This window comes from Uranotaenia lowii, chromosome 2 (assembly GCF_029784155.1).
Source record: "Uranotaenia lowii strain MFRU-FL chromosome 2, ASM2978415v1, whole genome shotgun sequence".
Taxonomy (NCBI): Eukaryota; Metazoa; Arthropoda; class Insecta; order Diptera; family Culicidae; genus Uranotaenia; species Uranotaenia lowii.
In genome coordinates, this window is record NC_073692.1 from 59,575,911 (window position 1) to 59,597,853 (window position 21,943).

At 35.6% G+C, this 21,943-nt stretch overlaps 1 protein-coding gene across 1 annotated transcript in view; it reads left to right on the forward strand.

Annotated features, from left to right (window-relative positions):
• Positions 1-21,943, forward strand: part of LOC129747480 (suppressor of hairless protein-like) — a 52,104-nt gene that overhangs the window by 9,067 nt on the left and 21,094 nt on the right. Inside the window, exon 2 of the mRNA XM_055741722.1 lies at positions 1,068-2,321. Within this exon, the coding sequence (XP_055597697.1) occupies positions 2,058-2,321 (264 nt within the window). The 5' untranslated portion in view covers positions 1,068-2,057. The remainder of the gene's footprint in view (positions 1-1,067; positions 2,322-21,943) is intronic.

Here is a 21,943-nt window from a genome sequence, read left to right on the forward strand (position 1 = left end):
ATGTGAAAACAACGTAGATGGAATGTGAATAAGGATTTGATCTGCTATATGCATTTAACATATTCATGTTTTTAATCTTTTTTGATAGGTGATGTTCTATCAGCAGGCTCGGTTCCACAGAAAAAAAATGATGTTGATTTCTTCGTATAAAATATTCAATTTCACCATACAACCCTAAAAGTTGAAATTTACTCATATAAACGTTATAAATTCTGCAAAAAATCATGGATGAGTTCTGAACCAAAAAGAAACTTTTTTGGCCCCAGGGTAGGGTATGAGAAATTTAAAAATAACAAAATCGACTCAGTCATTTGGATTCCAAACAATAAAGCAGGCGATTCAAAATGCAAGAGCTGCATCTGCATCACTCTTGGATGATAGAAGTTCCAAATTGATGTTGTATGGAACTTGAAAGCTGAATAATGGTTTATTTGAAATCACATGGACAGAATTTGTCAAAAAAAAAAAAATAATGAAACGCAAAAATGTTGCCTGTTTGGAAATTCTAAAGTTTGTATAGATTTCGGAACTAGTTCCAAGTGGAAAAGTATTTTCAATTCTCTTGGGTAACCTTTTATCAGTCAAATGTAAACCAAGAATGCTACTGTTAAAGTCGTTATGTACCAACAAACTTGGTTTGAAGTCCCTCGACCAAAAAAAAAAGGAATAAAAATTACACATGAAAACAGCACTTTTGGTGTCTATGAATTCGGGACAGGTTTCGGGATTCGAAACTAGAACGTCAGGCTTATCAGACTTGTTACACTCTAGCTGCATGACCAGTTTATCGCTCCGCTGCCGTTAGACATTTTTTCCTTATACTTTAGATTTAGTGATCTCCACTGATCCCCTTTTAAAAAAAGGAGCTCAGTTGACGAGACTTGTCGTACAATTTGAAAACCATTCTATAATCGAAACAACCCGCAACTTGCCATCACTTCTCTCCACGTTAAAAGTCCCCGTTCATGAATGACTGTATTGGGGGACCGTGGCATAAGAGAGTATGTTGATGCCTTCATTCATTCAGTAACATTGATATGCCCACTGCTATCTGTTCTCTTTTCCAGGCGGACGGAACTCCTCGTCGTTGTGTACCCATACGCTAAACGCCAAAAGCCACCACCAGCCAAACCAGCATCTCTCTGGGACCAGCATTGATTTTCTCGTTGTATGTCGTAGCTGCGGCCACCAAACCGAATCTGCTCTCTGCGCACCATCATCATCAGCCCCCGAATTTCGTTCGGGCAACGAAAAAAAAACCAGAAAGACAGAGGACCGTGCGAAGTTTTGGTTAGGGTCCCTTGTATTTTAGTTTCATTGGCACAAACTCACTGCCAGTAATTGCAAGACTGCAGGAGAAAAAAAGACAGATCCGTGTCAAAATTGACATTACTTGCATGTTCCGTGATAGTGGAGAAGAAATCTGAGCGAAATTTTTGTTCATGAATGTTTGCGCCGTGATGAGGAGTTAGTTTTTTATACGCGTTTCGGTGTCGCGAGTGGTGGTGCCCTGGAATCTGTTGAACTGTAGGCATGAATGGAATAGTTTTCCCAGTGCACTGATAATCGAAGTATTCCAGGTGCGAAAAATGGTATTTAAGGTGACCGCGGAAAGTGACAAGAATGTGATGATCTGCTTTGCTGTGAAAATCAAGAAATCATGATCCATATCGACTTCTTGCGTACTAGTCCGTGATGTAGAAGTTTTAAGAAAGGATCGTCGAAGAATATAGCTCAGTGTGACAAGGAGTGATAAATGAATGAGCGAAAATTACAGAAAGTGATGCTGACTGATGGTGGAATTGCCGCTGGAATTGAAGGAATTTGCCATACCCATTAGCCGAAGCTTCTGAAGCGTTCCCACGGATTGTAGCTAGACGTAATGTAATTGCGTTGACGACCAAATGGTAGAAGTCAACTAAAACCGAGCGGCCTTTCTAATTTTAATTGTTAGTGCTCATCTGCCTGATTCGAATCGGGATACAAAATACAAGTGTTAAAATTACTCCGCGAAAGAAAACAAGTTCGGCAACATTCAACCCCAACAGCACACAACGATGCCACATCAGTACGGAATTCCCAGCTATGGCCAGACACCGCCGAGCCCACCTACGCACCATGGAGGCGCGCTCATTCCACGGCTCGGCGGTGGAGCTGTGATTCCGGTGGCGGCAAACACCAACTCTGGCGGCAGCAACATGGGTCCATCCGGGAATGCGCTTTTCCGGGGCCCCATCGAGGAACGGCGGCTGACGCGCGAGGCGATGGAAAAATATCTGCGAGATCGCAACAACATGGTCATTGTGATACTGCATGCAAAGGTAATTATTTATTCATCTTTTAATCATCATCATCAACATGAGCGACGACGGACGACTATTGTCGACCTTTTTTTTTGCGCAAAACGACGACTGGCTGTTTTGAGAGACGTTATTTCTGCTATACGAATTTGCACACGCACAGTGGGTGTATGTAAACGGATCTCAAACTTTTTTAAACAAACGTCTGATTTGGTACACGGTATGGTAATATGTGAGATGAAATATGCATTGAGATTATGCATAAAATTTTTTCGATTTCCCAATTCAAAAATTTAGATCTTTCGATCTTCATAATTTTTATTTCAAGCGTAAATTTTTTATTGGTTCTGTTTATTAAACAAATTAAAAGCTTTTGTACTTGATTGACAAATCATATAAATTTGCTGAATTTGATAGGTTGTTATCACTGATCAATATTGAAATTACTTTATTCAAGTACCAAACAGCTAAATCCATACCCTGTTGAACAAAACTGATGCGCACTTTACAGGTAGATACACAAAACTTTAATTGTACCTGGCTAACAAATTTGCATCTTCCTAAGGAGTGATGTATTCCACTCATTAAATGATAGAATCATGCGACCGCTGCTGTAGGTTCCCTATTGGCAATTCTGTCAGCAAAAAACTTTCCAAATTAGCTACCAGAAGTAGATTGACATATAGGAAAAATCTCGTAGAAATTTTTTGAGCAATCGAAATGATATTGTGGTCATTTTGTAAATAAGGTAATTTCAAAGTCTTTGCTTTCACAGAAAATCTTTAAAAAAAAACTCCACAAAATTATTTTTCTTCTATTTTACAATTTCTTTATTCCAAACAATTTTTTTTAATAAGTTTTTTTTTCATTAACTTTGTCAGGATTTTACAGAGAAATGTTTTTAGAATCTTCAGCAAATTCGAGTGCTGACAATCGGTCACAGATTACATGTAGGTTCATGTACATGTAATGAAAGCCATTTAATTCAAAGAGATACAGTGCATGTTTTGTTTTGATGTGGGATTTTCAAGCTACACATTACAGCTCTATTTAATTTGTTTTCAGTTAATAAAAAAAATAACCTAACCCCGTCATAGTTAGTACAGAGGGGCCACCCATTCGGGGGAAACATGAAATGCGGTCTTAAAGAACATTATTACATGAATAAGAGGTAGCAAATATGTACAATAAGTCATATTCTGGTCTAGGCCTAGATCTGTAAGTTTTGCTTAACTCTACATGAAAAATTGAGTTGTGATTTTCCATTCGGCTAGGCTATCTTTTCCATTTTTTTTGACGGATTCCCTTTTTTGCTTTTAAAATCACGAATCTTATTTTTGATCTTTAAAACTACCATTTTTTGTTGGAAGTTTTATTTCAATTGTATATTGAATGGCCATACTGGAGTTAGTATAAGTTACATAAAGGGTGTCCCACATCAAATTGCATCACAGTTAAAACCCTGGTAAAAAAAGTACCTGGTTGACCGATTCATTTCAATCTTCCAGACAATAGCATATAATCATAAATGATCTTTTTGTATTTTTAATTGATATAGTTCAATACCATATTCGTACAATCGTACATTAGGCCCAACAACACCCAAAAAAAAATTTGCACAACATAGCACCGTATTTTTCAATGGGTCTTAGTTTCGGTGCTTAGGAAGAATTTATGTTCTTGGGTACAAAAGTAACTTTTTTGGCTTCATATCACTTCAGGGCATCCTTTGAATAGTGGAATGAATAAAAACCTTACAGCTTAGTTTCAACGTTCAACTGACCAAGTAATACAAATCCAGCTGCAGATAGCTTTATTAGTAATTTTTACAGTAAATCGAATTTTTATTAAACATTAATATCATTATCGGACCATTTGAAATTTATCTGAAATTTTACGATCTCCAAACATGATAACGACAAGGTAGCTATTAAGACGTTTCCAAAATGGTATTTGTGGTGGAAATCGGTCCAGTTGTTTTGCAGATGCTGTCAAAACTGTGAACATTTTTTTTTGCGAATTGTGTTTTTGATCCAGAAATTTGCTAGAATCACTTTCAAATGCTAGTTATACGTCATTAATGCTGTAAAAATTATATTCATGTCAAATTTTATAACTAATCTTATGAAATATCATCGAAAATGCAACTAAAAATGGAAAACTGTTTTGATCAAAACTCGGTATGGATCCGCTTCGTACTTTTCTGGGCACGTTTAATCACAAAACTCACAGTTGCAGCACGACTTCAAGTTGATTTCGAACGTCACGTTTAAAAAAAGGAGTATTTTTCTGAAGATTTTCGCAAAAATAATTTGTTTCATTCCTCTTCGATTGAATTTTTTCTCTTCAATTTGCAGAATAAATAAAAATCACTTTGTAAACTACACACTTTTAGTTTTCTTCGGGTACATTTTCAAGCAAAAAAGCCCAACGAGTGATTTTCTACGGCGTTTGCAAAGTGATGCAATTTGGTGTAGGACACCCTTTATATGTATGTTAATAGAAACTACACAAATATTTAGAAACTGGTTATGAAGTCTTATTTTTTCTCTCTTTTTAAATATGAAAAAAAATTTTTAACATTTTTCGATCATGATAAGAAATCAATTATTCTCACCATTCAAGAACTACCTTATTTGTGTCTATTGAAAAGTTCCTCCAATTAAAGTGTGTCCCATTAGATCTACGCACGATTTAAAATGAACAATAGGGTGGCAGCCAAATGGGTCATGTCGAATTTCGCAAACCCGTAGATTGGCCCGATAAACTAACCTGTGCAAAAGAAAGCTCAATCGGACAAACGCTCAAAATTCCGGTTTTTACCCTCTAAAATCATCAAGTTTTGATGTCAAATGACTTTCAAGTATATTCATAAAACGTCGAAATCTGGTGTTATTTCGGAAGAAATTTTTTGGTCGAAAATCGACTTAATATTTCAAAAATTATGTAAGGGGGAACCACAGAAAATCCGAGAATTGAAATTTCAGCTTTGATGCCAAATGACTTGTATGCACCGTCGAGATCTGGTGTTATCTCGAAAAAAATTTCTTGGTCAATAATCAACTTTCTAGGACTTCGTAAAACTGGCTGTTTTCCGGAAAATCGACCAAGTCCCAGAATGTCGATTTTGGCCAACTTTTTTTTTGAGATAACACCAGATCTCGACGTTTCATGCGTTTCTTATTATTTGGCATCAACATTAAACTTTCGATTTCCTGGATTTCCTTTCGTCCCCGCTTACGTGATTTTTTAAATTTTGAACGTCTACGAACTCAAGCGTGAACACGTAAAGGAACGTTTTGATATCACGTGAAAAACTGCGACCGAGAAACTTTGATTCAAATCACTAATAAAAATCAAGTGATTGATAATTGATTGATTGATCAGTCTTCTGCGAAGTTTTCGATGGAATCTGCAGGCTTCACATGGTTTATCAAATTTGATTTTGTTATGCCCGAAAGATTCAATCGGTCGCGCTTGAGAACAATTTGGCAGATTTATCTTTTTCGGCTAAAAAAGTACTGGCTAGTGGCTAATCATGTTTGCAAATCATGAAGAGCAGGCGATGATTCACTCTCGGACGTAAACAGCTGAATTCATTGTTTCAGTAGTCACGAACGGCTCGGAACGCATGCCACACTCACATATGGCTTGCCAAACCATTGCCTTTCTACCGAATTTTTTACTCTGCTTCGGCTGCTAGGCTTCTAGCCGCCGACCGTGGCCTAGAGGATAGCGTTTCAGTCTTCTAAGCTGGAGGTCATGAGATCGAGTCTCGGTCATGGCATAATATAGTATTCTTTCTGTGGGCTGGTGGTGTTAGCATTAGTAAGCTACGCTTCAGTCACAAGTATAATTTAGATCTCTTCAAATAAACATGGAGTTTCACTGAGATCCTATATGTGTGTCTTCGTTATTCTGCCTCTTATATGTCTTTAGACTCAATTTTACCTTGGCACGATGGCCGGTGTTACGAGGGGATCCCATTTTTTTCCACATCTCGAACTGAGGCAGTCTTCTTTCTGGGCACGCATGACTTATCGGTCCAAAGTTTTGTCCACCGGACCCGGTGGATTCAGCGCCTAATTTTACATTAGATATAAATTTGTGTCAGACGATGAAGTTCACGATTTAAAAAAAAAAACAAAAATTGTAAACTAGTGTTATTAATGATGTCAATGAATAGAGATTTACCAATGCAAAGCTTATCCGGAATTATTGAAATTAAATGTCGAAATTCTGATTAAAACTGCAGAATCTAGAAAAATTAAGGGTTTCGATCCTAATTCCGGACAGCACAAAGTTTTATGAAACATGATTTTTTTTAGATATGAATTCAAAGATTGATTTTAAATTCATAATAGATTTGTCAAATTTAGTTCGATCAAAGAATCTTTTTACTGTATATCTAAATCGAACTCAGAATCAGATACTGGTGCATTTTGTCGAAATGAACTTTGAAATATTTAACACAGTGAAGAGTGTAAATGAATTATTAATATTTCATTATAAGAACTGAAAATAAAAAAAACAAATTCAGCATTCAGAACAAGCATTAAAAAAATATTCAACTTAAATCAAATTTCCAATAAATATTTCCAACTCCGTTTCAGAAATGTATATTATGCTTTATTTTTAACACACGTATCGATGAACAGATTCGATGGTTACAGAACTAAAAGTAAGAAAAAGTTATTGAAGTTTTTGTTTTTTTTATATCCCGGCCAATAGAATTTAAAATAGAAACTTTCAAACGAGAACTACATTTTTGCTATTTTTTAAGCATAAAACGGAGTGATTTCGAACAAAGATTTTTAGAAGCACAGAAACTTCCTCCAGTGATGCCAAAAATTATTATGAATTTTTCTATTAAACTTTTCAATATTTACTTGTAGAATTTATGTTTTAGAGGAGTTTTATCTCTGAATTTAATTAAATTCAATTTATGTTTTCGATAAAAATTTGTTTGTTTAATACAATTTAGTAAAATTTAAATTCTCATCTCTGAAAAACTTGAAAATCAATATAATGAATTTTTCTCCAGTGATGCCAAAAAGTGTCATCAATTTTTCTATTACTTTTTTAAAAACTTGTAGAACTTAAGTTGTAGAAGAGTTTTATCTCTGACACAAGTATATCTAGAAAATAAATTTTATTAAATTCAGTTTATGTTTTCGATGAAGGTTTGTTTATTCAATACAATTTAAAACAACATAAATTCTTATCTCTTAAAAACTTGAAAATCAAAAATGTTCTCCAATTAGTTCTGTCACATTTAGTGAGGAACTTTTGTGGTGGACTCGTAATAAAATCGGAAATCAGGAATCCAAATTCAAAATTCAGTATCCAGTACGGATTTCGAAATCATCATTTACATTAAATTCTCCAAGCAGATATTCAGACTCAGAATTGCTGTCGAAAAGATAAACCATCAGATAATTTAACTTAATCTAGAAATCTAATATTGGAGGAAAGTCTTCGCGGTCTTCGAGAACATTTGTTAGGTATTGATTGATTTTAAAACCTTTAAGTTAAAAATATTTTTAACAAAATTTTAAACAGGTTCGGTCCAGCCAGTGGCCCGTACGTCGTCGTATGAAAATGTGCGGATTCTGTCTGAATTTGTTCATATTTTTCGCAAATTTATTCAACAAAACTTAAAAAGGTGTTTTTTTTAAGTCGACGTCCAAAAACATATTTTTTCAAGTGAATTTTATCAAAATGAACATCAGAAAATTTTTATTACGGTATATAAGTTGGTTTTATGAGAAAAAAAAAGAAATGTATTTCTTTCATACTTTCCTTAACCTTCCAAGCTGTTCGGGTCAATATGACCCGAAGTACACTTTCCAAAATCCAAACATCATAATGATCCAACCAACATACTGAAGAACTGATATTTTTGAGAGACTGAGTATGTTCTATGAAACTGAAATTAAAATCAAGTTGACGAGAAATGAAAAATTAAAATTTGAAAATCGGTTTATTGAAAAATGAGATATAGCGAATCAAAGCTTAAGTTGAAAGTAAATTTTTAAATATGACTTTTTCTACCGGATGATTCTAAATAGCGGTCAAAACTTTCATTCAATCCCAATAAATTTATACATCGTTGAAAAGGTGTATTCTAAACGACTAAAAATCATTGAACTACTTATAGACATATAACAAAGCTGTCAACAGTTATACGTTTGAGTAAAATATAATTGTTTTGTTGGATCTTTTCATTGGAAACCAATTTCTGGCAACTTTCAAATAAACCCGACTTCATTTTGAAATTTTGAGAAACTAGAATCAATTACCTATACAATGAATCTAATATCAACCAAATCGGTCATCATTTGCGGCATTTCCCATCAAACTACAGGTCAAATTTTCTGAAGCGGATATTTTGCGAACAGTTTTGGAGGATTGAAATTGTTTTAATAAAACCTGGATTTTGCCTAAATTTAGATACGGCATGGTTTATTATTGTAAAATTTGAAATCAAATGCCTGTAATTTTCCGGGTTTAAAAAAAAAACTGGATTGACCCGACTCGAATATGTACTGGAAGAATGTGTTATGTTAATATTCTATAATTTGAACATAAATTTTAGGTCTAAAAGATATGTTCAAATACACTAAGATAGCTTGGGTAGAATGCTGTTAAAAAAAACTAAGATAGCAAGTTTATACATGTGCATAAAGTTAGAGCCAAACAATGTAGATTTTGCAGTTTTGCTAGAACAAATGTAGGCAAAGTTCCATCCAAACTTCAGCGACTTTTTAGAGTAAGGTGGCCAGGTTGCCCGGTTTTATCCAGGTTTGCCCGGATATTAAATACAAAATTTGGGAAGAGTCCGGTCTGGCCCGGCTGCCCGGATTCCAAGTCAAACAAATGAAAACATTTGTGTTCCACATTTCGTTTAATTTATTCGTCCAAATAGAAATTTTCTGGGAAATTTTTAAAAAAATAGTCTTGAAAGATTTTTCGGAAGTCTAAAATACAATTTTAAATAAACTGATGAGTTTTAATGAAAAAAATATATAATTCAAGTTTTTTTTTTCTAGATTTTTGTGGAGTAATTTCTGGGTTTGAACAAATTTGCCCGGATATTGCCCGGATTTTTAGTCGACAATTTCGAAACAAATGCCCGGATTTTGCAAGGTTTTTAGATACAATTACCAGGATTTATCCGGCCCGTATTGCTGCTGAAAAAATCTGGCAACCTTATCTTAGAATTAACCAAATGAGATAAAATTTGGCATAGGGCCTTCTGGCAGGCCAAGGCACGATTACATCCCCCAGGGTTTTGATTCCGGAACATAACCCTATTTTTTGTACCACCCTAACATACATATGTATGTACTTTTCGAATGGATTTTTCAAACTAAACCCTGTCAATATAAAAAAACAGCTATCAGGGAAAACCGAATCTGTAAGCTCTACTGTTAGAAGACTTCAAGACATGCTGATTTTGAACTCCCAGTTCTGATTTTGTTAAATTATTTCATCAAATATGAATCAAATTGAAAGTGGGGAAAAAGAAATTTGTTATTCTTTCTAGATATGTGCAGCATTTTAGGGAATATATTGAATTTGGTTTATCATCTTCACCGCCGTCTCCTCGGAAGAGGATGAGTCGAGTCTCTTCACATAATCCGTACCGATTCCTAAAGCGGCTGGCCCCTACATGCATGGGACCAGCATCAGTTGCCCGGACCCAGACCCAGACCTGGTCATCATAACAGAGCAGGAAACAAAAAGTTCCCATCGTTCATTCTCTCGCCAAAAAACCGAAAACCATCCGGGGTCCGGGGTCCATCTCCGTCTCACTCGCTCTTGATTAGTTTGGAGGAATTTTCTCACGGTCCGTCCTTCTTCTTCTGCTTCTTGTTTTCTACTCTGCTCTCTTTTGCGTCGCTTTGACCGGCTCTGGCTGGCTCGTTGATGATGGGCTCAGTTTGATCGTTTGTTGTTTCTGTTTTTCGATCTCTCTAAAGCGTTTGTCGCGCTTTTGTGGTCGAACACAATGCGGTTCAATTTTTGAATTAAGTTTTTCTTGATTCAACATTTTCGAGAGTCTTATTTTTTTAGATTTTATTTATTAATTTATGAGTCCACATAAATTGATTCGTCATTTAGCCAGGTAGATGTCCTACATATTCCTCAGAATGCCCTAAATGTGCCTTAACTTTGATTGATGGGTATTTTATTTTGCCATTACATCATTCCTCTGTGTGAAATATGGAGTAAAGTTATTATTTGTACATTTGACTATTGATCGCGGTACTTTCTTCTGCGTTTTCGAAACCGAGTTAATACACGCATCGTACGCACCAGTGTTTAGGCCGAGGTCGATTCAGTCCTTCCTTCCACATGTCTACATTAATGTCGTTGGGGTTCTTCTCCCATTCATGCTCGTCGGAGTTGGGGAAAAGCTCATCATCCCATGCGAGGGGACACTCATGTGTGTGTATGGATGGATGGAGCAATAAACTACTTAAATTCGATTTATGTGCGGAACTTTTATCGTTCGTCGTTCACGGCCCGTATTTTTATGGGAAAAATATTTCGGATACTTCGGGGAGGCCTGGGGATGGTTTGTAAAGTTGCTACCGAACCAGAAGCAACAGAACACGCTAACACAACGGAAAAATGAGTTGCCAGAAACTGTTATTTATGAAAAACTTATTTGTTTCATTAACTGCTGATTTACATAACTAGTAATGTGACTATATCTGATAAACTGTAAGGTGTTGGCAATACATACAATTTTTCAACCAGAATTTGGAAATCTTTGAAGTAATGTATGCTTTATTTTTACAAAATGTCCTCGACAAAAGTGTGTTTGTGTTTTCATTGATGGACAACTTGAAAATTTTTGAATCGTAAAAAGAACCTGAATAGTTTTACTATTGAACTTATTAAACTAATAAAAATTGTTCAACACATTTAGGCCGCAAAAAAATCAAGATAGCTAAATTCTTTTTTAAAGCACCTCCTTTTTTGAAGCCATTCTCGAATCATTATATAAATTTTGCTCGTACCTTAGAATGATAACAAATCATTTTTTTTTTTTTCATTTGGCTGATTAGTTCTTGAATAACGCTCAAATTTGTGGTTCCTTTGTATGGGAATGTTAAAAAAAACTAATTTTCTTAATTTCAACGAAATTTTCAAATGACACATCTTCTAATCCCAATGATTTAGCATTGAAATGTTTTTTGAATGAATAAATGGTTAAAGGTCTGCATTTGACGACGAGGATGAAATTATTTGTTGTTCTTTCGGACGCTACCAAATTCGTTCAACAAAAACCTTTGAAGCGGAATATACAATTGGAAAAGTTATAACAAGAGATAAATATTTATAATCTTTAACGCCACACACCGTCTTGGCTGGTGGTACAGTTTGAACGAATAGCGATCAGCACAGCGTTCTCGAATTGTGAGAGCTATTGCCGAGACCCTGTAAAACTGTCTAAAGCAGGGATGAGCAACCCGCGGCCCGCGGGCCGCATGTGGCCCGCGAGACCTTTGTGTGCGGCCCGCGAAGCTTTTTTCAAATTTTTATGCCTTAACTTTTTTCAACAATGAAGGAAAAATTCAGATTGTTAACTTTTTTCTGGCATTTTAAGCGTTTATTTTGTTCTGTTCCAGGTTTAAATGCAATATTGTTCATTGGCATAACCCGTACCCTGGGTTCCCATGGGTCACGGCGGCGGTGTGCATGCTTGTGATAATGATGGTTTACTATCATTGTCCTGAGAGGGTCGTTGCACACATCTTGTCAAGCATGGATCATAATATGACTCAAATTAGAAGGCGTGCTGGACACCTTTATTTAAATCAAATTAGCGGTAGGTTCAATGGTGTCCCAATTTTTCATGATCCATGCTGATAAGATGAATGGGAGTTGAAACACTTGCCCTCCCTTCCGTTGAACAATGGGAAAATTTTGTAGTGAAAATATCACATTTTGCCGACATAAAGTGATACTTTTCAATAGGGCATAATCTGTTTGGTAAGGTAGTTAGCTAGTTTAGTTTCATAGAATTAGGATGTTTCAAGTATTGCTAGGTTAGGTATCGGTAATGGTATTCGCCTCCCCAATGCTCTAGAAAGTGTGCATTTGCGGTTTATGGATTTCGTTGGCTTATTCTTAAATCAAGCATTTTACAAGAACTAGGGGCTCATTGGATGGGAATGCTGTTTTGACAAATATGATATTTCAGTTTGTAATACACTTTCGACATTTGTTTTTATTTATTTATTTACTTTTGGTAGATCTATACATTTTTCGGTTAGGATTGAAATTCATAAATCAAAGTTTAAAATAGAAAATATGATTTCGATAAGCAAGAATGAGTAGATAGTTCAGATAATTTATTTCGGGCATTTAAAACAGGCACATGGTTTATTTGAATTGAACCCCTATCGTGTAGATTGAGTTTAAAGTTTGTTTGAGAAGTTGACCACAATTAGTGATAAGGTTTTAAAGAACAGCACTGTTATTTTCCTGTTCCGTTGATAAGTTGACGATATTAATAAAGCTATTGCTATTTAAGCTTATAGTTCATGGTTGATGAGTTTAAGAGACACCTTTTCTAGATTCTGTTTTTATGATATCCTAATTGAGTTATCGAATAACCGTGTAGTCGCGTAGAATCAATCACTTGAATATATTTTTCACTTAGCAAATCTATAATTATTTCTAAATCAAACTAGCAAGAATCCAAATTTATGGAAACGAGTAAGGTAGATGACAGGTAGGGAAATTTCAACTACGGTAAGATAGTGAACCCTTCTGACAATGATATCGAGGCGTTAGCATATGATATCATATTATTTGATACCATACTGCTATTGCTCGGTTGAATTGAAGGTTTGGTTAACTCGAAGTTCATATGGGGCCCACCAACCGTCCTAGTCCGTCGAGCACTATCTTAACGCTTCCCCTAAACTGGTGCTTCAGAACCCTCGGGCTCTGTTGCCGCTATCCTTTTCTAAGCTATACTACTCTCATTTAAAATTTTCCTCTTCTGTCCCCCGTTCTGTTTTTCCTTTCCGGGTCAGCCAGGCGCTCATAAACCCATAAACAAAAAAAAAAAAAACAAAAAAAAAAATATTGTTCATTGGCATAACGTAATATTGGAGTGATTTTTTTTATTCAGCATACTTTTTAAACTCCTACCACTTTTAGAGCAAAATTTATTTAAGTGAGTCGGAAGAACAGCCAAAAATCGGAACCTACACATGATCGAATGCATTTCAAAGCCGATTTAGTGAAGTTATTACCTATTTTTATTTCAAGCAAAAATATAAAGTCGAATGATAATAAATATGCTCAGCAGATTTTTTTAAATTATTCTACCTAATTCGGCTAAACGGCTTGTTCTGTTAACATTCAAATACTGGAAAAAAAAATTAAACCAAAAACTTGTGATATATTTTTAATATCTGAATATTGACGAAAATTACAAAACATAAATAATAAAGCCTGGGTGAATGATTGTAGAATGTTTATCAACATGAATCAACCCACAAAAAATATTGGTTCTTGATAAAAGCAATTGATATCTGAAATTTTGTGATTTCCCTCAAAATATTTTCAACGATTATCTGTGATTCTTTTTTCAGAAATTTGATAGAAAATTTATCACAAATATCTATAAATTGAGTTATTTCACTTATAATTCGCAATCCACATTGCCAGAGTCAAAATATAGCTTTAGAAATCCTATCGCAATGATATCAAAATAAGATTAAAAATGATAAAATTCTTAAATCAGTAGTTTTGAAGATAGTTCCTTAAGAATACGTGAAATTGAACATTTTTCTATGATTTCGACAACCTTGCTCAACACCTGAACGCAATGATCCAATACAGAACTTCAATTTAAACAAACGAGTTTTTAAACGTTTGTATGAAAAAAATCTAGGCTTTGAGGAGAAGTTTTAATGGTGAGAAAAAAAATCACAGAAAGTCAAAAAAGCGATTCAACAAACAACGCTAAGAAGACTTTGATTTCTTAAAAAATATATTTATCACATTCTTAGTTATCACTGTGGTAACTCCAAAAGATTTTTAAATGGAAGTGATTACGAATAGTATCATCGGTTTAAACAAGAATGTTGTAAAAACGAATATTCGTCAAGAAGTACTATTAAAAAATTGAGAAAATTTAAAAATGACAGAGGTTAAGCGAGGTACCTTTTCAATATCGGGTATATAAAAAGCCGTGTTGAATTACTGTTTTTGAATACGTGAATTTCTTATCTTTTCTTTTTCAGATTCGTTTTCGCCAAAAATTTGTAGTTATGAAAAATGATGTGAAGTTCTGATAATTATTTCAAAAAAAATAGTTTAAGCGCGGCCCGCCGACAAGTTTTTAAATTTAAATTGGCCCGTTGGTTCAAAAGGTTGCTCACCCCTGGTCTAAAGTATGGTAACGTTTAATGTTCACAATGAAATGTAGGGTAACGGACTTATTTTGGACCGGGTACATATTTTGGACCACCTTGCCGCTTTTTCCAATATTTCTGTCATAAATCTTGTTGATCATGAAAATTTTTAACAAATATAGTTAAAGCTCCTTCTTATGATTCGAATTATATCTAACATTTCATTGGAATAAGCTGATAAGGGAGAGAAAATTGAAAATAAAGTTTTAATTTTTCACAGTTGGGCCGAATCAAGGCCATTTCAGGAGGACATACCATTATTGGAGTCAACTTTCAAGAGGTTTTCTGCATAGCTGTGATGAATTTAACAACTACAAACATGCTCACAGCTATGATAAAACACTTAAAAACTAGTTTGCAAGCTCGAAGAACCAAAAAAACTTGTTTTAATAGCTATTGGACCCATGTCGAAAATAAGTCCTACTTAATTCCTGAGGGACTTATTTTGGACCACTCAACATAACCTGGGTATTAAACTTGCTGTTAAATGTTCATGAACGTAATAACACGCAACTGAAAAGAATTATGCACACTTTTTGAATCGCTTATTAAAAATGAAATATAGGATTATGGCATTATTTTTTTTAATCAACTCGCTGAAGTCCAAACTCGCCCTAAGACGGGGTTAAAATCGACATAAAACCAAGCCAATCATTGTTTTAAGTTACTTTTTGTGCACTATGCATTTTTTTGGAAAGATTATGTCGTTCTTAACCTGCAAGTCAGCAGGACCCCCCTTGAATTCTGACCTAGATCGAATAGATTTGGGAACTGGAAAGGAGAAACTTTCCAGTTAAAGACACCTCTCACGAAAAACGAGTTACTATAGTTAACAGGACTATGTCGGGGAATAACAAAACATCCTGTTCGAGAACTACGTAGCACATGAAAAGATCTTGGATATTCCGATTTACCTGAGGATAGAATTCTTTGAATAACAGTGATGGATCTGAAAGCATAAAGTCTTTCAAAGCGACATCCTAATAAATCTTTCTGAAGATGTGTGACGTGGGGAAATCGAAAGATTGAAAACATAATTGACGCAAGAATTCAGCGCGATCGGAAGTCTTCTCATAGATCTTTTCGAGGCGTTGTGATAAAGAAAATCCCCGTAGATGAATAACGGATAAATAAAAGACTAAAATATGCGGAGTTTCGTTGAAGTTTCTAAATGTTTAGTTGTCAAGTAGAGATTTTTTCCATATATTTTGCCGAATTGTGAGATTATTTGGCAGTCCCAAGAGATCATTAAAGGGCGATACGGTCAAAATTTGGTCAAGGGAAAACGCGTGTAAATCGGTGAAATCGTTTATTTAAAAAATCAAATTAAATTTCTTTTTCAAGTTTAATTAGTATAAAATTCAGGAAAAATATTCAGTTAGGCTTCCGCTTTTCCAAATCCGAATTGCCGGGCCTTACACTTAACCCCTGCCATCAGATTTTGTACAGCCACCTTGTCCACCTTCTTCGCCGCAAAAAGCCAGTTTGCCTTGAACTGCTGCTCGTCCTTAGCAGTTTTTTTGATCTGCTTTAGGTTCCGCTTGACAATAGCCCAGTATTTCTCAATTGGGCGGAGCTCTGGCGTGTTAGGAGGGTTCTTGTCCTTGGGAACCACCTGCACGTTGTTGGCGGCGTACCACTCCATGGCCTTTTTACCGTAAAGGCAAGATGCCAAATCCGGCCAAAACAGTACGGAAAAACCGTGTTTCTTCAGGAAAGCAGCAGACGTTTATTCAAACACTCTTTCACGTAAATTTCTTGGTTGACAGTCCCGGAAGCTATGAAAATGCTGCTTTTCAAGCCACAGGTACAGATGGCTTGCTAAACCAGATATTTCTTTGCGAACTTTGACAGTTTCATGTGCTTGAAAATATCTGCTACCTTTCCCCTTCCTTTTGCCGTATAAAACTCCTATCCCGGAAGCTGCTTGTAGTCGGCTTTGACGTAGGTTTTGTCGTCCATTACCACGCAGTCAAACTTCGTCAGCATCGTCGTGTACAGCATCCGGGATCGCGCTTTGGCCGTCGTATTTTGTTTATCATCGCGATTTGGAGTCATTACCTTCTTGTAAGTCGATTGTCCGGCTCGTTTTTTGGCTCGATGCACGGTTCTAGACGATACACCCAGCTTATTTGCGGCATCTCGGAGAGAGAGGTTAGGGTTTTGCTTGAAACTACCGGCAACTCTCTTTGTCGTCTCAGCGGCTTCCGGTTTTCGATTTCCCCCCAATCGAAATCCAGACTTCCTGGCTGTCGATAAACGTTCCCCAAACACTTAAATTACATTTGTAACGGTTGATTTGGCAACTTTTAGCGATTTTGCCAGCTTTGCGTGCGAGTAGCTCGGATTTTCGCGATGCGCGAGCAAAATTTTGATACGCTGCTCTTCTTCCTTGGACGGCATTTTGACAACTGAAGAGTGAATTCCAAAATCAAAATAGGAGCAACATTCTACACACACACACCTTCAAAAAACCGGGGTGTTCAGGTTTTTTAAATGAAAAATTGAAAGAAATACCTCAAGTTGATATTGACCTAATTTTGACCGTATCACCCTTTATGACTTTTAAGCACCACTACTCTGCTACTATTGAAAAAACTAACTGGATGCTGGGATTTATAATTCGTTTGAGCAAAAAATTTACTGATCCTGCCTGCATACGAGCTCTATACTGCTGCTTGGTTCGTTTTTTTTATCCTGTTTGTTTATAACAATCTTATCTTATAATAATTTGCTAATAATTCTCATAATTCCTTCTTGGTTTGAATCCTCAACATTCCTTATAACATTGTTAACAGATGTTCACAAAATTTCTAAAATGTTAATTAAATATTACCTTGCTATTCCAACGTTTTTCGCGAATTCTTTTCTGAAACTCTCGCAATCGATTGATGTCATTTTTCCCATTGTTATTTAAGTTAAAACACATAGCTTCAACAACTAGCCATAGTGCAGCCTTTAGTTTACAGCTTTTTTCACCAATTACAGTTGATATTAAAACTTCTGGATAAAGAATGTAAATCTTCATCCAATTTCGGATGATGTCCGCTATAAAATTCCAAACAATTTTAGAAGGTTGATATTGTTTTATTCTGTGCTTGATTGAGTCTAGTTCTCCACAAAAACAATTTGGAGAATTTATCCTTCCGATTCTATGGTTGAATAACTTACTATTTGTTGGAATTAAGTCATTGAACATTATGAATAGTGGCGTTTTCCCATCACTAGAAATACAATTTTTCGAAAAATTGTCATACATGTGTGCCCACATCATATTTGGAAACTCGTTCATAACTCGCGGAATGTTCAAAATTAGAATCTGCAAGCCTTGTGTGGTGGTCATTTGAAGCTGTGTGGATCGCACGTTTTGAAGCAATTCAAAGAAGATTTGTGCGATATGCTCTTCAGGAATTGCCTTGGGAGAACCCTCTAAACCTGCCACCGTATGCTCAGCGTTGTGCTTTACTGGGTCCTCACACACTCTCGGATCGTCATGCCATCGCCCAATCACTGTTCGTGTGCGAAAGTTTAACGAAATGAAATCGACTGTTCATGGTTGCTATCTCGCTGTAATATCTATGCTCCTGAAAGAGCTCTGCGAAATCCAGACTGGCTTTCACTAGAATCAAGAAGTACGCGGTATGCTGTAACGACCCTTTACGGTCTGCAAAAATTAGCTTCCTACGATTTTATACGCTTTTTGACTTCAATGTATGTACTACAACCTTTAAACGACGTATTGAATCTTATCTAAGAGACGAATTGAGAAAAAATAGTTGAAAAATCATCGCTCGAGCAATTGATTCATGTAACCTTAAATTAAGTTTATCATCAAGACAACTATGTCAGATGATTTCAAAAGCAACAACAATAAGTAAGATAAGTAAGATCGTTTTTGATAATTCTCATCAAATATCCCGAACGTTTAATAAATACTTGGTTTTTTTTTTTTTTAAAATCGAATGATTCTGAATGAATGAAGCGTGTTGGTATGATATTGATTGGATTTAACACAGCTTAGATGCACCATTCCCGGCATTTCTGAGAAGTGTTTATCCTACTATCCCACGCAAGTAATTTGCAAGCAATAACATCAAGTGTCACATGAAAGAATACCAATGACTAAATCCGGGACTCTCTGCCGAGTTTCGATCCGATGCAACTGAACTTGCGGACCCCTATCCCATCTCATGTAATAAAATCATCCACTAGAATCATCCCGCTGGGGAAGCTCCAGGAAGCCGGCAGACCACCACCAGCTGCTGAGGTCGTTTTTTTTTATTATAATAAATTTAATTCAATCAATCCAATCTAGTACCACTTCCTCCGGGCTGTCCATTCCCGGAGTCATTAGTGAACTTGAATCGAGCAACAGAATGAAAAAAAAAAACAAAAGAACCTAATTAAATAAATCTTGACTTTATCATTCAGTAATTTGTAATTCGACACAATCGCAGTTTAAAAGTGCAACTTACGAACACCTCTCGAATCGATTTCTCCCGAGTTGTTATTTTACTCATTGAAAAATTTAACCATAACCGGTCTCTGTGACCAGACTCACAACAATCATCACCGCACACATCATCAAAAATCATCAAAGTTTAGCTTCGGGTGCGGAAGGTTTTTGGCCAATTTTTCAATTATTTTCTCATTTTCTTTAATTTTTGTTGGGCTCAGATGTGGGATTAGACAAAACCGTGAGAAAATCAATCTCCCGCGGGTCTCAATCGTCGCGAGATAGTATCGAGATGGAGACGGAAAAAAAGACGCGTATATGCGGCACCGCATAGATAGATGGATAGGACCATCCGGGGCGAGATTATCCGTTTGCCAGTCACATCACGAGATGTCACCTAAAGTTTCTAGGTGCTGTTGTCCGGTGTTTGAAATGGAATTCGAAAATTGGTTGCCCTATGGCTCGTAAAGAACTTGGGTGAATTGAATAAGTTGTTCCATCAGTACATATGGTTTTTACTTTAACTGGTTACTCATTTTAAATAATTTCGAGTCTTTTTGAGTCAACAATTTTCTTATGGTGCTACGATTTTTTCATTGATTCGTTTGCCGATAATCTGATCTCTAACTTTGACCGGATATTTGTTTACAAGTCGTTAGTTTATTTTGGATGCATTTCTCTTTGAAGCTTCCAAAATATGATTTATTATATTTTTGTAGTTTCACATCTATTTCCTAAAATGCTCAAATTACTGAAATTCTTCCTAGTATTTACTGGCAGCTGAGCTCGTTGATATATTTCGCACCTGAAATGATCTGTGTTCTTATGGAATGTGTAAGCTTTTCAAGCAGGATTTTTTTGCAAGCCTGTTTTGAAGAGTGAGTTGTATTTGTTATTTTTATATTTCTTTTGATTCAAGTAGAGTAATATTTTCAATTACAAGTTATCCTTTTTAGAAGGGGTTTGTACGTATTGACTAATATGACAGTGATACCCATCTCGCCGACAGCTTGCTCATGCCAAAATTTCATGCCAGTCTTTGAGATGACTAAAACCTCAATTATCAGGAAGATTTTCAAATTCGTTAATCCAACTTTTGACTGTCGCCATACAACACGCCGTTAACTTAAAAAAAATGTGAAGAAAGATCAAACTTATCATTTAAAAACATAAAATTATTTCAAGAGACACTGTAAAAATCCAATTTTTTAAAAATTTAAGTGATATTTTACAGTCTAGAAACAACTTTTTAGGAAACATCTATAAAAGCTTCTAGCTATAGGACCAAGAAATTATTGATGGTTTTTATTCAAATTTATTTTCCCCGTTTTCTCAAGTTTTAAATTTTCTCTTCTTATTTCTCAATCTATGTTTTCAATTTTCCTTAGAATGTCCCCCAAATATGTTAAGGTCTTTGGGGGGTCGCCTTAGAGTTATCCACTAGAGCTCCCAAGGTGGAGTACTATCACCTCTGTTGTAGACACTGGTTGTAGATGATCTTCTTAAAAACTTGACTGAATAAGGCTTCCAAGTGATAATTTTTTGCAGATGATACAGCACTATTTGTACGAGGTAAATTGGACTGTACTGTTGATAACAGAATGCAAAATGCCAAGTTATTGCCTCAAATAGTGTAAAAAAGAAGGTCTATTTACAACAACAAGAAAGGTCAATTTAAAAGGATTAACATTAAGTAACCAAACCTTATCACTAGCAACTCGAACTAATTTTCTTGGTATAATACTTGACCAATTAAGAACATGTTATCTCGAAATCTATTTCATCGTTTTGAATATGCAACAAGACTTTTGGAAAATCATGAGGACTTAAACCGAATATGTTCTCATGGATGTATACAAAGGTTGCCAGATTGTCCGGTTTTTTCCGAGTATGCCCGGATATTTATTCTAAGTTTGGGAAAAGTCCGGTCCAGTCCGGTTGCCTCATTGAAAAAGCCCAATTTTGCCCGGATTTGTTCACTTTTTTTTTCAAATCATACAAAAAAACAAAAACAAATTGTGTTGCAAAAAAAATATTTATGCGTCCAGAACGAAACCTTTTGAGCAAGTTTTATAAAAATAATCATGAAAGGCTTTTTTTAACGGTTGCTTTAAATATGATTTAAAGTCTACTGATAAGTTTTGATGAAAAAAATTCTTTTAAAGCTATTTTTATTTTAAATTTGTTGAGTAATACCTGGGTTTCAACCAAATTTGACCGGACATTGCCCGGATTTTTGTTCGACAATTTTGAAAATGCCCGGATTTTGCCAGGTTTCTTAATAAAAAGCCCGGGTTTGTCCAGCCCGAATACGTGCTGAAAAAATTCTGGCAACATTAATTTATACTATACAGTACTTTCGAGACCCAGATTATCCTATGCAGCTCTTATTTCCCCAGCAAACATGAAATTGTATCAGAAATGAAAACTTAAGTCGTTTACAACGGTGTTGAGAATCGTATTTCCCACTGCATAGTGAAAAGATCGTATAAAATGTCGTCTGAAGTCAGTTTACATCGGATATGATAGAAAATCCGCCATGCTTGTAAATTTGGAGTTGATTCTGCTCCTGCGCGGGCTTCTAGTGAGAAAATCATTGTCATGTTCTCTCTGACCCCAGCAGTGCTGCCAGATGGCTAAAAATCAAATGAGAATTGAGTAATATTGATTGACCAATGAGGGAACTGGAAAATATTGTCGCTGGCATCGATTTGAAGGCTATAATAGCTATAATAGCA